The sequence below is a fragment of the Anomaloglossus baeobatrachus genome, chromosome 2, assembly GCF_048569485.1.
Source record: "Anomaloglossus baeobatrachus isolate aAnoBae1 chromosome 2, aAnoBae1.hap1, whole genome shotgun sequence".
Classification (NCBI taxonomy): domain Eukaryota; kingdom Metazoa; phylum Chordata; class Amphibia; order Anura; family Aromobatidae; genus Anomaloglossus; species Anomaloglossus baeobatrachus.
In genome coordinates, this window is record NC_134354.1 from 741,609,396 (window position 1) to 741,626,921 (window position 17,526).

At 44.9% G+C, this 17,526-nt stretch overlaps 1 protein-coding gene across 1 annotated transcript in view; it reads left to right on the forward strand.

Annotated features, from left to right (window-relative positions):
• The first annotated feature begins 900 nt into the window (after positions 1-900).
• The window catches only part of ZC3H12C (zinc finger CCCH-type containing 12C), a 40,894-nt gene continuing 24,268 nt past the window's right edge, over positions 901-17,526 (forward strand). The window contains exon 1 of the mRNA XM_075334652.1: positions 901-1,652. Coding sequence (XP_075190767.1) covers positions 964-1,652 — 689 coding nt within the window. The 5' untranslated portion in view covers positions 901-963. The remainder of the gene's footprint in view (positions 1,653-17,526) is intronic.

Below are 17,526 nucleotides of genomic sequence, written 5' to 3' on the forward strand. Positions count from 1 at the left end.
TTTTAGTCCGAAACGCGTCAAGTTCTTATGCTTGGGCATATATTATGGAGCCTCTTGGATGATTATTGTTTTTAAGATGACCTAATAAAGCTTTGGATTTTATTTCTACGTGAATTGGTGCTGGGTCCTACCCCTCCTTTGTGCCTCAAAGTCTATTTCTGGACTGGCCCGTCCAGTGGACCGCGAGCACTCCAGCCAAAGTCCTGGGACACGTTAATACTGGGTGAGCTGAAAACTTTTTGAAGTCTTCCGTCAACCAACTTCTTTCTGGATGACCAAAATCCAAACTTGGTTGACCAAACTCACCAATCCTTTTCAAGGCTCCAGAGCTACTTTTGTGTGAATTTCACGCAATGAGAGGATCATTGGAAGACTGTCTGGACAGATATAGAGGAGGACTACAGGGGGGAGGAAAGCCATTGTGGATGCAGATGGATGATCATTTTACTATTCAGTAATGCTAGCCACTGGGGCAAGGTCATGGCCTCCTGTCCATCTTCCCCATGACATAGGAGGTTGTGTGAATTGACAGATGAAACGGCTAATTACGAAACATTGGTAATGGACATGATGGCTGTTAAGAATATATGACTACATTTGGTATAGGTGTTTTAGAGATGAAGTTGCCGGGGTCTCATATAGCTTTGACTTGTTGTTAGGAATGATGGGACTCAATGCAAAAATTGTATGTGACTCTTCCACCCATCATTTATAATACTAGTGTCTGTTTATGTAATGGAAGGAATTTGGGCAAAAACAAGTAGTAGAGTCTTGATGCAACTTCTGTTACGCTTTTAATCCAGATTGTTAATGCCAGCACAATGATCTCTACCAATCTACGATATGAAATGTCTTGTTACTATATGTCTAATTTGTACTTTCTTTAATTTTCAGGAATTCAGGTCACTTTATCAAGGCTTTAGAAATAATAAAAAGGTGGAGTCGGATACATGTACCGGCTTCATGGGCTTAAAAGATGACTTTGGCCATAGCTTTGGGCGTCTTTACACAGAGACCAGTGATCCACACTTAAGTGCAATTGTGCCGTGGACTATTCTGCGGAAGCCAACCATGGATAAAGTTAACTCCAGGAAGGATGATTCAGATAAAGAAACCTCTGAGGAAACATGTAGTTCGAGTTGTGACTCGGAAGAAAGCACAAATTCTGATAACGAGTCTGAGCTGGCCAGTAGACTTGTAGCAGAACCTTGCCGGGTGACCAAGAAGCATAAACAGCTCTGTCGGTCTCCTTGCATTGAGCCATACATACTAAAAAGAAACGAGATTCTAGAAGACCTTAAAAGTGAACATGACCAAACGGGCTCTAAAGAAATAAAAAAGCCTCCTGACGACGTAAAAGAATACCAAACGAAATTGGACTTTGCACTTAAATTGGGATACTCGGAAGAGCAGGTTCTTCTTGTCCTTAACAAGTTGGGTACAAATGCTTTAATTAATGACATTCTGGGTGAACTTGTCAAACTTGGGAGCAAGAGCGAGATGGAACAAAATGGTGGCGTGACTAACACTGTTGTACGGGAAGCATCTTCCTTCGAATCTCAAAGACCTGAATCCCCATTTCATCAGGAGGGAGTAGATGACAGTGAAAACCTGAGACCAATTGTAATTGATGGGAGCAATGTGGCTATGAGGTGAGTGATACTGTGACTTCAATGTAACATGTGTGAGATCAAAATTGCTGATACAGGTCACCAGATGTGCGGACAGTGGTATGGATGATAACGTTTTATATTTCTTGTGTTATGATGTAAAGTAGTTGTCCGGTGAAACAAGGTATTATCCATGAAGGGAATAGGTCATAACTTATTAATCAGTGTGTCTGACTGCTGGGACACAAATCAATCAGCAAAATGAGGACGTGTTATTACTGTAATGCCGGCGTCACACAGGACGATATATCGTGCAATCGCATGAGCGATCGCACCCGCCCCCGTCGTTTGTGCGTCACGAGCAATTCATTGCCCGTGTCGCACAAAGTCGGCAACCGCCGTCACACGTACTTACCTCCTGGTGCGTCACAGGCAATTCATTGCCCGTGTCGCACAAAGTCGGCAACCGCCATCACACGTACTTACCTCCTGCACGACCTCGCTGTGGGCAGCGAACATCCTCTTCCTGAAGGGGGAGGGACGTTCGACGTCACAGCGACGTCACACTGCCACCGGTCAATAGAAGCGGAGGGGCGGAGATGAGCGGGATGTAACATCCCGCCCACCTCTTTCCTTCCGCATTGCCGGCGGGATGCAGGTAAGCTGTGTTCATCGTTCCCGGGGTGTCACACGGAGCGACGTGTGCTGCCTCTGGAACGATGAACACCCGGAGCACAGAAGGAGGAACAACATAATGAAAATGAACGACGTGTCAACGAGCAACGATAAGGTGAGTATTTTTGCTCGTTCACAGTCGTTCGGAGGTGTCACACGGTACGATATGTCACACGATGCCGGATGTGCGTCACTAACGACGTGACCCCGACGACATATCACCCGATATATCGTACCGTGTGACGCCGGCATTAGGGTGGTATCACACTGCGTTCCTCTCCCTGTTCAATGGTCCCTTCGGGGCTTCCTTCGAATTTCCCCCACAAAATGGGACTCGGACATGTGCGCCAACTGGGCCACTGACTATAATGGTGCAGACGGAGTCACCATGTGCTCTGTCGTGCACCATGTTCGGGAGTATCAGTGCTGCGAATGGTGGTCACATGACTGCAAGTATGAGATATGTAGACTCCTGCCAGAATCCGACTCAACTGTTTCCAGCCTCGTGTAATACAATGGAATTGAGCGTAGTGGAAGCAGTCTAGTCGGATTCTGGCCGGGTGTGTGCATATCCATATTTGCGGTCATGTGACCACTATTGCTGTCGCTGACACCGTAAAATCCTAACAGTGCACAATGCACATGTGAGAATTCACAAGTCTGCAGTCACATAGCGTGAGTGCAGACTTGTCGATTGGGACTGGAGAACACTTTTATTGGTTTTAAAATATTCTATAGTCAAAGTTAATATGGTAAGGTTAATAATCTCGGTGATGCATATCTCCTCTCTAGTATTTTGCCAGTGACCATCTTACAATACGTGTGTGTGTGTGTGTGTGTGTGTGTGTGTGTGTGTATCTATATAAAAGTTTCCTTTCTGATGCAGGAGAGCGTTGTGGCATGTCATATGGTGGCACGCCATCAATGTTGTGTGTAACATGGCCTGTTGACTTCATAATTATATAGCGCCATTAATTCCACAGCACTTTACATACATCAGGAACACTGTCCCCATTGGGGCTCACAATCTAAATTCCCTATCTGTATGTCTTTAGAGTGTGGGAGGAAACTGGAGTGCCCGGAGGACACCCACGCAAACATGAGGGGAACATACAAACTCCTTGCAGATGTTGTCCTTGGTGGGATTTGAACCCAGGACCCCAGCGCTGCAAGACTGCAGTTCTAACCACTGAGCCACCGTGCCATCCATGACTTAATTGTAATAGCTAAGAGGCCCTTTATTTGTCACAACCATAGAAGGGGACAGGCTTAGCTATTAAAATTTGCAGCTAGCTGGCCCTCTTGAGAAGCACCACTGTTCATTTCTCAATACAGGACTCTGTGGTACTGGAATCTGAAGATCACGCAAGGATATTAAGTTGTATAAGTTTACCACCCAAAGATCTAACTAGGATAGTGGGATGTTTTATTATTAAAGAGTAAACATTTTTTTACTGAATTATTAATTCGTTTTTGCAAAGCAATGAATCTTTGTAGTATAGTCCATTACCTTCGCTTGCTTCCTTGTCTTCCAAACTCCATGCAGAGCGGCTATTTTAGCTGTTTTGTTCTTGCACTAGGAGTAGCTGTTTTGACCTGTAAGTATAACAAATATCTGTTCACCAGAATGGGTTTCTCTTTTTCATTCCTCAAAGCTCAGACACTGTTTAAATGACAGATTCTTTCCTTGTCCAAACAATGGACGAGCGGAGAATAGACGCTCGCACAGGAGGACATATCATTTCTAAACCTGCAGTTCAAAACAGCTACCTGAAAAGACTTGCATGAGGACAGTTAAAACAGACCCTTCACCTTAGAGTTTTGGAGAAAAGGAAACACGATAAGATAATGGAGTATATTACAAAAATTCACAACTTTCCAAAGATTTATCAATAATTAGATGAAAAGAAAAAAAACCCAATTATTCTTTAATGACCATGTTAATGTTAATGTTGGGTTATGAAGGATTTGCCTCCAGGTCAGAATGCTTGACTTTGTGTAGCACAACATAAACCAAGAAAAATACTCCTAAAAATAGCATTTATTAGAAAAAGTCTTTAAAAATATTCAGAAATACAGAGTATAATAACTCTTATATATACACAACAGTCATATAGTGGTGACAAAGTGAGTGGAAGGTCAGAAAACGTACCACACCTGCTGGTGAGGGAAGGGGGACTAATTGTCTTAAAATGGGTAAGCCTGAGATAGCAAGACTCTTCATATGTAATAAAGTAGCCTATAAACCTAGAGGTTAACAGGGGGAAAAAAAACCTCTCCCTCTCTAGTAGCTACCTAACAGCGGAGGTGCACCTTAAGTTGTTGGGTGCCCCCCGCTCCACGTCGGCTGTCCCTAAGCTTTCCCTTTAACCTGCAAGTCGCAAAAGGGACCCACCACCAAAACAGTAGAAGTGCAGAAATAGTCAACAAGTCATTATGAGGTATTAATAACCTATAAGACTGGTAACAATACAAATTTGGGAATCAATATATGGTTTTACCGATAATATCAATGTAATAATAGCCAATTCTAGATGCTACACAGATATAAATATACCATGATGTATAGAAAAATAAACTTATAATCCCAGCAAGGAACTTATCTGCTGGGGTCACTACTGGCAATCCAACATCCTGTTTACTGCTGGTAATCCAACATCCCGACGCGTTTCCCCCCTGAAGAGTTATTTTCAGGGGTTCATCAGGGGAGACCAAGGATTTTCACCATATCCAAATACATCAAAAATTATAGGGTTTTATCTAGATAAAGAGAAATCACATTCCCAAATTAGGACATGGAATCACATCCCAAACTAAACGGTTCATTCTCCATGTGGCAATACATAAACAATAAATACCTTAATGTCTTTGGCTTTCTGAATAATAGCAGAACGGCATCAATAGCCTAAGATGGAAGGCAGATCATCTAACTGATAATCCCAACAAGGTGCTCAAGGTACAATGACCATGGTAACCTGAGGCCAAAAGCGGTGCTGCCAGCTCCAAAGTGTATTTTATATGGGAGCCAGCAGCCACCTAGGAGGAACTTCCTGTCCTCCCGACTACGACCGGAAGTAGCCGCAGTATAGAGTAAACCACGCGGCGGGGCCGAAAGCGGCAAAGGATAGCGTGTGACGTCACTTCCGCTCCCGCCGGACGGACCGGAAGTGACATCGGAAATATCCAACGCAACATCCGCTCCAGTGCGGCACAGTACGGCCAACCGGAAGTGACATCTGCCAATCAGACGTCACCTCCACTCCTGCGCAAGCATGACAGTGAGTGGATCCCCATATTGACACGGAAAAATCAAACCGCTATCCATCCCATAGTGAATGGGGACATAACATAAGTAAAGGACTATATATCCATGTATAAATACACCATACTGTTATATGACTAATAACGTCGATTTAGATATGAAACAGTATAGTAAACGAGATACATAGCCATCCAAAAGACAGCAAATGATGGCAAAATCAATCATGCCTGTTAGGTTACCATAGTGATAAAAATAAAGAATAGGGATTACAATAGTACTCAATGTAACGTAATGAAAGCCAATAGACATTGGCATAAAGCATCACCAAACGATAAACTATAAAGAAAAGGAGAATGTGCAAAGACTAATTAACGGCACAAGAAATAACCTTAATGGAATAAATACACCAAAAAGAACTAAATGAAAACCTGGCTATATAGAATAATAGATGCCTCTCAGGAGAAGCCCAGGCTAAAGCGACAAAAAAGACCCAACTACTAAGAATAACTATAAGAAATGTAAAAATATGTATTAATAGAGAGAAAAATAACGCGCCAGGGAACAACAGACCTAAATGAAGCTAATATAGCTCAATACCTCATTGAGGCCCTTCGGATGCATCGTGTCTAAGAGGAAGGTCCATCGGGCTTCCCTTTGAAGTATTTTATTGTCCCAATTACCCTTCCTGATTGGCATCGGAACTGCCTCAATCCCCTGAAACCGAATACTTTTGGGATCCCCTTGATGAAAGCTGTTAACATGTCTCGCTATAGGCGTGTCCCGTTTGTGCGTAATATCGCCCAAATGCTCTCCAATGCGGACGCGCAATTGGCGTCTTGTCTTCCCTATGTAGCTAAGCGGACATGTGCATGTACACCTATAAACAAGACCCTCCGTTCGACAGTTGATAAAGTTCTTTTTGGTGTATTTATTCCATTAAGGTTATTTCTTGTGCCGTTAATTAGTCTTTGCACATTCTCCTTTTCTTTATAGTTTATCGTTTGGTGATGCTTTATGCCAATGTCTATTGGCTTTCATTACGTTACATTGAGTACTATTGTAATCCCTATTCTTTATTTTTATCACTATGGTAACCTAACAGGCATGATTGATTTTGCCATCATTTGCTGTCTTTTGGATGGCTATGTATCTCGTTTACTATACTGTTTCATATCTAAATCGACGTTATTAGTCATATAACAGTATGGTGTATTTATACATGGATATATAGTCCTTTACTTATGTTATGTCCCCATTCACTATGGGATGGATAGCGGTTTGATTTTTCCGTGTCAATATGGGGATCCACTCACTGTCATGCTTGCGCAGGAGTGGAGGTGACGTCTGATTGGCAGATGTCACTTCCGGTTGGCCGTACTGTGCCGCACTGGAGCGGATGTTGCGTTGGATATTTCCGATGTCACTTCCGGTCCGTCCGGCGGGAGCGGAAGTGACGTCACACGCTATCCTTTGCCGCTTTCGGCCCCGCCGCGTGGTTTACTCTATACTGCGGCTACTTCCGGTCGTAGTCGGGAGGACAGGAAGTTCCTCCTAGGTGGCTGCTGGCTCCCATATAAAATACACTTTGGAGCTGGCAGCACCGCTTTTGGCCTCAGGTTACCATGGTCATTGTACCTTGAGCACCTTGTTGGGATTATCAGTTAGATGATCTGCCTTCCATCTTAGGCTATTGATGCCGTTCTGCTATTATTCAGAAAGCCAAAGACATTAAGGTATTTATTGTTTATGTATTGCCACATGGAGAATGAACCGTTTAGTTTGGGATGTGATTCCATGTCCTAATTTGGGAATGTGATTTCTCTTTATCTAGATAAAACCCTATAATTTTTGATGTATTTGGATATGGTGAAAATCCTTGGTCTCCCCTGATGAACCCCTGAAAATAACTCTTCAGGGGGGAAACGCGTCGGGATGTTGGATTACCAGCAGTAAACAGGATGTTGGATTGCCAGTAGTGACCCCAGCAGATAAGTTCCTTGCTGGGATTATAAGTTTATTTTTCTATACATCATGGTATATTTATATCTGTGTAGCATCTAGAATTGGCTATTATTACATTGATATTATCGGTAAAACCATATATTGATTCCCAAATTTGTATTGTTACCAGTCTTATAGGTTATTAATACCTCATAATGACTTGTTGACTATTTCTGCACTTCTACTGTTTTGGTGGTGGGTCCCTTTTGCGACTTGCAGGTTAAAGGGAAAGCTTAGGGACAGCCGACGTGGAGCGGGGGGCACCCAACAACTTAAGGTGCACCTCCGCTGTTAGGTAGCTACTAGAGAGGGAGAGGTTTTTTTTCCCCCTGTTAACCTCTAGGTTTATAGGCTACTTTATTACATATGAAGAGTCTTGCTATCTCAGGCTTACCCATTTTAAGACAATTAGTCCCCCTTCCCTCACCAGCAGGTGTGGTACGTTTTCTGACCTTCCACTCACTTTGTCACCACTATATGACTGTTGTGTATATATAAGAGTTATTATACTCTGTATTTCTGAATATTTTTAAAGACTTTTTCTAATAAATGCTATTTTTAGGAGTATTTTTCTTGGTTTATGTTGTATGAACACTTCTAGTTTATTGCGTTTGGTTATACTTTGTGTAGCACAGCCTGGTCTCGTGCTCTTTTGATCTGTCTTTAGAGAGTATTATATCTTTATATCCTGTGACCTGACAGGTGACTTGGTGCAGTGTTCTATTCTTATTTCCTGTCGCTCAGAATTCGATGACTTTTATATTAAAGTCTCGAAACGTGCTATTGCCTATTCTAAAGGAAGATTGGTGCAAATTGTACTACAAATCTGTGCCCACTTATAGACCAGCATTAGTTACGAGTGCATCTCAATAAATTAGAATATCATCAAAAAGTTTACTTATTTCAGTAATTCAATACAAAAAGGGAAACACATATATTATATAGAGTCATTACACACATAGGGATCTATTCCTATATATTATATAGAGTCATTACACACAGAGGGATCTATTCCTATATATTATATACAATAGAGTCATTACACACAGAGGGATCTATTCCTGTATATTATATAGAGTCATTACACACAGAGTGATCTATTGCTGTATATGATATAGAGTCATTACACACAGAGGGATCTATTCCTATATATTATATAGAGTCATTACATACAGAGGGATCTATTCCTATATATTATATACAGTAGAGTCATTACACAGAGGGATCTATTCCTGTATATTATATAGAGTCATTACACACAGAGTGATCTATTCCTATATATTATATAGAGTCATTACACACAGAGGGATCTATTGCAAGTGTTTATTTCTGTTAATGTTGATGATTATGGCTTACAGCCAATGAAAACCCAAAACTCATTATCTCAGAAAATTAGAACATTATATAAGACCAACTGAAAAAATGATTTTAAACTCAGAAATGTTGGCGCCTACTGAAAAGTCTGTACAGTAAATGCCTCAATACTTTTGTATGAATTACTGCATCAATGCGGCGTGGCATGGAGGCGATCAGCCTGTAGCACTGCTGAGGTGTTATGGAAGCTCAGGTTGCTGTGGTAGCAGCCTTCAGCTCGTCTGCATTGTTGGTTCTGGTGTCTCTCATAGATTCTCTATGGGCTTTAGGTCAGGTGAGGTTGCTGGCCAATCAAGCACAGTGATACTGTGGTTATTAAACCAAGTATTGGTACTTTTGGCAGTGTGGACAGGTGCCGAGTCCTGCTGGAAAATGGAATTTCCATCTCCAGAAAGCTTGTCGGCAGAGGGAAGCATGAAGTGCTCTAAAATTTCCTGGTAGACGGCTGTGCTGACTTTGGTCTTGATAAAACACAGTGGCCCTACACCAGCAGATGACATGGCTCCCCAAACCATCACTGATTGTGGAAACTTCACACTAGACCTCAAGCAGCTTGGATTGTGGCCTCTCCACTCTTCCTCCAGACTCTGGGACCGCGATTTCCAAATGAAATGTAAAATTTACTTTCATCTGAAAACAACACCTTGGAACACTGAGCAAAAGTCCAGTTCTTTTTCTCCTTGGCCCAGGTAAGACGCTTCTGGTGTTGTCTATTGGTCATGAATGGCTTGACACAAGAAATGCGTCAATTGCAATCCATGTCCTGGATACATCTGTGTGTGGTGGCTCTTGAAGCACTGACTCCAGCAGCGTCCACTTGTGAATCTCCCCCAAATTTTTAAATGGCCTTTCTATAACAATCCTATCAAGGCTGCGGTTATCCCGGTTGCTTGTGCACCTTTTCTACCACACTTTTTCCTTCCACTCAACTTTCCATTAATATACTTGGATACAGCACTCTGTGAACAGCCAGCTTCTATAGCAATAATCTTTTGTGGCTTACCCTCCTGTGGAGTGTGTCAGTGACTGCTTCTGGACATCTGTCAAGTCAGCAGTCTTCACCATGATTGTGTTGCCTACTGAATCAGACTAAGGGACCATTTTAAATGCTTAGAAAGCCTTTGCAGGTGTTTTGTAGTAATTATTCTAATTTTCTGAGATAATGACTCTTGGGCTTTCATTGGCTGTAAGCCATAATCATCAACATTGACAGAAATAAACACTTGAAACAGATCACTCTGTGTGTAATGACTCTATATAATACACAGTATGTGTTTCCCTTTTTGTATTGAATTACTGAAATAAATTAATGATATTCTACTTTATTGAGATGCACTTGTATGTCAGTAGAAGAAACATTTTTCAGCAAACCCCACTAATATATTCCAGACCGCTTTCTCAGGATGGTGCCAGGATTAAACTGCATGTCGGTAATAGTGGCAGAGCTCCAGCTACTAAAGAAAATCCATCAACTCGTACAGCAAAAGTTGATTAAAGACGATGGAATTCATTTGTCATAAATGATTTACAGCTACAAAAAAATTGCCCTTTGAGTTGTGAATTAAGCAGTATGCTTTGCCAATCAAGTCTATTGTCCATGGGCATATCACAACCATGCAATTAATCTCCAGCTGTGCGGAGATGTAATAAGGCACTCACAGAGGTTTTTTGGTCATACTATACCCTTTTGCAAATGTTTTAGGCCTTCCATGCCTCACCTATACCTAGAATCTTATATAGTACCTTTTTATAGACAAGCACCATGCAGCCTGGTGCCCACATTGCATCTACACACATGGACAAAATTGTTGGCACCCTTCTGGAAAAGTAAGAAAAACCCACAATGGTCACTGGAATAAAGCTGGTGTCACACATAACGACAACGACAACGACGTCGCTGCTACGTCACCATATTCTGTGACGTTGCAGCGACCTCAACAGCGACGTCGCTGTGTGTGACACATAACAACGATCAGACCCCTGCTGCGAAATCGTTGCTCGCTCCTGAATGTTCCAGGTCATTTTTTGATCGCTGCTATCCCGCTGCGCCATGCTGATAAGCTGATAATCCTTGTGTTTGACACCGCAGCAGCGACGATTGCTACGCTACGCTACGTCTGAAACCACACAACGACCGTCGACGTCGCTATGATCGCTGCTCCGTCGCTGCTTTATATAACATGTTTGACAGCTAACTAACGATCATCTATGGTCGCTGCTACGTCACAGAATATGGTGACGTAGCAGCAACGTCGTTGTCGTTATGTGTGACACCAGCTTAACTTAAGTCATTTTCCAGTTAGATTTGCTGACTATCAACTAGTGACAATACGACAGTGTGCTCAAAAGTTTTGGTTCAACAGAAATAAAACTAAACGATAATGAAGCTGGTCTGGACAAAAATGATGATTCCGTGAACTTATATTTTGTTGCAGAACCTTATGAGGCAAACTGCAAACAATTTTTTTTTCTGTGGAGTTCAGTGAAATTTCTGCCCCCGTCCACAGGTATTTTGGCCCACTCCTCAAGAGCAAACTGCTTCAGTTGTTTCAGATGTGAAGGCGTCTTCTCCAGACTGCAGGTCTCAGCTCCTTCCACAGATGTTCAATAGGATTTAGATCAGGGCCTATAGAAGCCTCTTCAGAATAGTCCAATATTTTCCTCTTAGCCATTCTTGGATGTTTTAGCTGTGTGTTTTGGGTAATTGCCCTGTTGGAGGAGCCATGACCTATGACTCAGACTGAGTTTTGTGACACTACGCACCACATTTCTCTCTAGAATCCCTTGATAGTCTTGAGATTTCATTGTACTTTGAACAGATTCAAGACACCCTATGCCAGATGCAGCAGAGCAGCCTCAAAACATAACTGAGCCTCCTCCATGTTTCACAATAGGTACAATGATCTTTTCTTTGTGGCTTCATTTTTGCATCTGTGAACAGACAGTTGATGTCAATTGCCAAAAAGCTCCAGTTTTGTCTCATCTCTCTAATGCCTCTTGCACACATCAGTGTTTTGCATCAATGTTTCATCAGTATTTGGATGCCAAAACCAGGAGTGGAACTTACAGAGAAGAACGATAATTGAAAGACTGACACCTGTTCTATATTTTGGAGACACTCCTGGTTTTGGCATCCAAATACTGATGAAACACTGATGCAGAATACGGACGTGTGAAAGAGGCCCAAAGGACATTTTCCCAGCTTTGTAGCTTGTCAATTTGCAGTTTGGTAAATTTTTGTTTCGCTTTTTTATGATTTGCTTTAAGTGGAAACAGTCGTTTCCTTGAAGTTCACTTTGGCCAAGACAGCGACAGACTTTGTGATCTGATACTGATCTACGTTGACCTTGAAGTTCACCTCTAATCTCTTGTTGTTTTGGTCTCTTTAATTAAAATTTGTATTATTCGTCTCCTCAACTGTTGTCGTGTCCGACAATTTGGGAATTACACAGTTTTGTATTATGGTTGTATTATTGCTGTTATACAGCTATGCAATCAGTTTAGCTTTTGAAACTTGTCCTGTCTGTCTCCTTATAGTCTAGCTCTAATGTAAGTAGGTCCTCCCTTCTTCCTGCATTTGGTTAGTATTGAGTCAGCTACCATTGTCTCATGTTCCTCCTCTGCACCTCCCTGGTAAAGAATCATCTTTTCTCTTGCTGTTACTGTCAGCCTGAATAAACCTCTTCTGGAGTCCTCATAGATGCCTCTGCAGCAGAGTTGACACTGTGTCACGGGATAGTCGGGGTAACTAAAGCAGGGATCTCTAAGCTGGCCCTCAGACTAAGGAGCCTGCACTGCCCCTTATCCCAGAGGTAAGCTTAATGGTAGTTAGGTCTGGACCGCCAACATGACCGAACCCTGATGTAACACCCCTTCTCTCCCACCCCAGGAGAGAGCCGGGATCAGAGGATCAAACCTCACAGACGGGAAAAAAGACAAAACACATGCACACTGCAATCAGACACAGGGGAGAGACAATATGTGCACATGAGGAAATAAAACACAGGGAGGAAATAAACTAACAGGAATATTTCCATGCCACACAAGACAGCACACGACAGATCACCAGGCTCTGGATCACTACAATAAGGACTGGTATCGCTACAATGCAGCAACACTGAGCTATATTCAGTACCTTATAAAGAGTTAAGACGGCTGTGAGTGGTCATTAGCAGCCTGAGCTCCTGACAGCAGGTCACAAGCCAGCAGGAATTAACTCCTGCTAGACTGGAGAGCAGGGAAGCTAAAACAGCTGATGTCCAAGTCAGGCTGAAAAACTATGAGACCTTAGGCTGCTTGTCTGACTCTGTGGTGTGGACAGAGTCCAACGCTGCCATGATACCCAATGAGTGCAAAGCCGAACACCGCATGACACACTGTCTGATAAAGTTCTCGGCTTGCCTACTGGTTCAATACAAACATGCATCGAGGGACTGACTCAGGAGCCTCACACTTGCAACCCAGTTATGGAGTCAGAATAGTTAAAAGATGTCTGACAGATATACCTGTAAAGCCAATTTACAGCCTTTGTAGAGATACAGCCTCAGACAATTGATGAAACAACAGCAGCTGAGTCTCCCTCAGCATAGATCCTGCTAGAAACCAGGGCCCACATCTCTATACAGATCCATTCTGCCTGTGAAGTGCCATGTCTGAAGGGAAAGCTGCACGGTCTTTCCAAGGTCCACAGTCAGATGAAAAAAACATGGATCTGAATTCAGTCTAGTGAGAAGGCTAAATGCTCTGCTAAGCCTACAGAACCTTGAAAGTGTGAAACATGAACTTTCTTGTAATGTGTCAGACATATGGCAAATATTGCCAAGTTACATTACTACCATCTCTCAGCCTGCTTCATATAAGTCACCACTAGAGGGAGCTGTAGAACAACCATGAGCAGCATATGAGCTCTAGGCAAGGACAAGCCAAGACTACTGTATATTAGCACTTGGAAGAAAACAAAATACAAAAGATTCTCTAGAAGAACTGAAAAGTTTCCAGCACCTTACTTATGAGAGAGACAGCATATTATGTGAAATAAAGTCTAAGGCAGAAGCAAGAATTGCAAAAATTCTAGAGTCATCATTTTGCATTTCTGTGTCCACTATATGATCTAAACGATCATCTAGGTCACATTCTTATTAATATTCAACGCTCAGCAAACAGCTTATAACAGCATGTACCGAAGCAGAGGCCACTAAGATACGAGCAAATGAAAACTGAATTGGAATTCAGTGCAGCACAGAAAAATTCAGAGTTGGAAATTGAATGCAGCGCGCAGAAGAGCAGAAATAAAGGCTCTAGAGAAGGAATGTAAGTGTCGCGGGCGGGGAGGAGGGTGTCAGCACACCGCGCTCACCCCTTCTGCTCGGGTCCGGCAGTTGCTCCTGGTGGCTCGAGCTGCGGGCCGGATCCCGGGGTGTCTCGAGCGACACTCCTCGCCCGTGAGTGAAAGGGGAGGTGGTTGTTGGGATTATAGTTCGTGACGCCACCCACGGTTGTGGTGATGGCACCACCGCTGCTCAGTGTGGGGGTCCCGGGGATGGTGATTGGAGCAGCCAGGTGTTGTGTTGCCCCTCCGTGGGTAGGGGTTGGTGATCCCGGGGCCCGGTGAAGAGATGTGAAGTGTAGGGCCTGGAGGGCGCAGGGACGCGGGGGCAGCGCTGTGCCTTGCGGCACTGTGGTACTCACTCAGCCTGAGACACGGACACAGTTTGTACGGTAAACCAACGGCTGGTAGGACGGTCCCACAGACGGTTGCACCTGCACTCCCGGTAGGTGACGGTGACGTCTCTCTTCCTTGCACCTGTGTTGTCTGATGGTATCGGTGGATTCCCTCCGGTTACCCGCTCCCCGACTGCAATCTGGGCCGGAGGAGCTCTACACTTTGCCCGCAGGCGCTGGCCCTGGGGAAACTGGTGCCTTGGCGGTGGCGGTGTCCCCCCGGTAATGGTCGGGCTGTTGCCGTCAATCGGGACTTTGTTGCTGGGGGATCTGCGTCCCCTTCACTGACGGATTCGGCAAATTGGGCGACTCCTAGCCTTGCCGGGGTCCGAGAGGCCCCTGCCCTGGTGCTGACTGTCCTTCGGAACACTGCTCCAGACCACCGGGCACACAGCCAACGGGGTCCTTCCAGGAACTTCCAAACGGTCCCCCCTCCGGACAGTCACCGCCGTCGCTGACCTTGCTGTTCTAGCCCTACACACAGCTGGGCTCTCAGGCTTTGCACTCTCTCGGCGCTCTCTCCACTTCTTGCTTTCCTCCTTTTCCACTTTCCTTTCCTTACTTTCACTTCTTGTTGTTTACTCTAGCCCTCAGCTAGACTGCACTCTTCCCCTGCCCGGGGCTATCTGCCTGGTTACTTCCTGCCTCCAGAGTTGTGAGCTCCTTGGTGGGCGGAGCCAACCGCCTGGCCCACCCCCTGGTGTGCATCAACAGACTCTTGGAGGGAGGCAACAAGGATTTTTGGGTTAGCAGGTGTGCCTACCTGGAGTGTGGGGTGTAGTGGTGTTGTTACCCGTGTCCCCTGGCTTGCCCAGGGCGACACATAAGCATGCCACAGCCATTGCACAGTTAAAGGGAGCCTGTCAGGTGCAATATACACCCAGAACCATGAGCAGTTTTGGGTGCATATTGCTAGTCCCTGCCTAGCAGTGCCTGTATCTAGTAGCATAGATAAAGAGATCTTTCGAAAAAGTATTTCTAAAGATCTTTTATGATATGCTAATGAGCGAGGGGACTAGTCGCAAGGGCATTAGTTCCTGCACTCATTCCGCCCTCTTAGCATGTTAGCACGCCCCAGGGGTGTGCTAACATGCTAATCAAGGCAGCATCACCAGCGGTGATGCGTGTACCAATGTCTGCTGTGACTGCTGATGAGAAGTCCCGACACTTCCAGTCATGCGCACTAGACCCGTACACCCAGCTTCATATTGTGCATGACCGGAAGTGCCAAGCATTCAGATCAGCAGTGACAGCGGACACAGGTACGCATGTCACCGCTGGTGATGCTTCATTGAATATCATGTTAGTACACCCCTGTGGGCGTGCTAATGTACCGCCCCATGCTCGGCATCCGAGCCACTCAGATCCGGACCTTCAGTGGCTGGCTCGAGGATCTCCGGACCCGGGGTCTCGTGGTCACTTCAACTGAAAGGGGGGTTGTGGTTTGGGGACGTAGATGTATGGCCGGAGCCGTGTTAAGTTCATGACGCCACCCACGGGACGTGGTGATGGTGGACACCACCGCTGCTATTACAGGGCACCCAGGGGAGATGTTACGCAGCAAGTTGTTAACCCCTCCGTGGGCAGGGATGGTGGCCCCGGGACCTATTGGGGGGGATGTTTGGCGGTGCAGGGAGATGGGCGACCGGAGGGTGCTGTTGTACTCACTATTAGTAAACACACGAGTCTCTGGTAAACCAAGGTGATGGTGGTCGGTGCCCGCAGCCGGCTGCAGTCTGGTCCCCCGCACAGATGGTGGACTGCCTGTGCTTGCAACTTCAGGAGTCTGCTCCTGGCTTATTGTCGCCTAAGGAGCCCTTTGCCCGTAGACGCTGGCCCGTTGAATCTCTGAGCCGTAGTTGTGGCTGTTTATCTCCCTCGTTGGACTGTTGCATTCAGTCGGGTCTTTGGGTGGGACAGGACCTCTAGTCCTGGCCACAATCAGTTAATTAGCTAGCCCCCAGTAGCTTCTGGACCTAGCTTCAGGGTCTGAGTACCCCCCTTTGTGCTCCGGTTTCCGAGTCAGTTCCACGGGTCGGTACCGGCGGGCTACAACCCTGTCTTGGTCCACCTCGGTTCCACCGAGCCATCTTCCCGTCTCCTGCAGATGGAGACCGCCGTCTGCCTCCTAGCCAAAGGTACCAAGGTTCCTACCCCGACACCTGCCCAAATTGTTTTTTCTCCTCTGCTGGAGCTGCACACCGCTCCAGCCCACACACCCCTTCAACTTGAACTCTGAAACTGTACTGTTTACTTTCCCACCCCAGGCTGTCTGAACTCCTCAGTGGGCGTCTTCCAACCACCTGGTTCCGCCCCCTGGTCTGTCCATGAAGTCCTGAGGGGGGTGACTAGGGTTTAAATGTTTGGCTGTATGTTACCTATGAGAGACAGGTGTAATGCGGGGCCCTATCTGTAACTACCTGGCCCGGCCAGGGCATCACACTAACATGTTAAGAGGACGGAATGAGCACAGGAACTAACACCCTTGTGACTAGTCTCAGCACTCATTAGCATATCATTAAGGATCTTTATAAATACTTTTTCTAAAGATCCCTTTATCTATGCTTCTAGATACAGGAACGGTTGGGCAGGAATTAGAAATATGAACCCAGAACTGCTCGTGGTTCTGGGTGCATATTGCACCTGACAGGTTCCCTTTAAAGGTACTGTTACAAGCTACTAGTAGGAGTCTAGGATACAGGATTAGTTGTGAAATGGATGCACGAGGAGACCAAGTGCTAAGCCAAAAATGTGAACCCCTGCTACAATTGTTCCTGACAGTACAGACATTTCTTCAAAAGAAATCCTGCTTTGAAGGTCAGTACTGCCAATTCATGATCTTGAAACTCCTTCACGTACCAGTGGCCTACATCTAAGCAATCT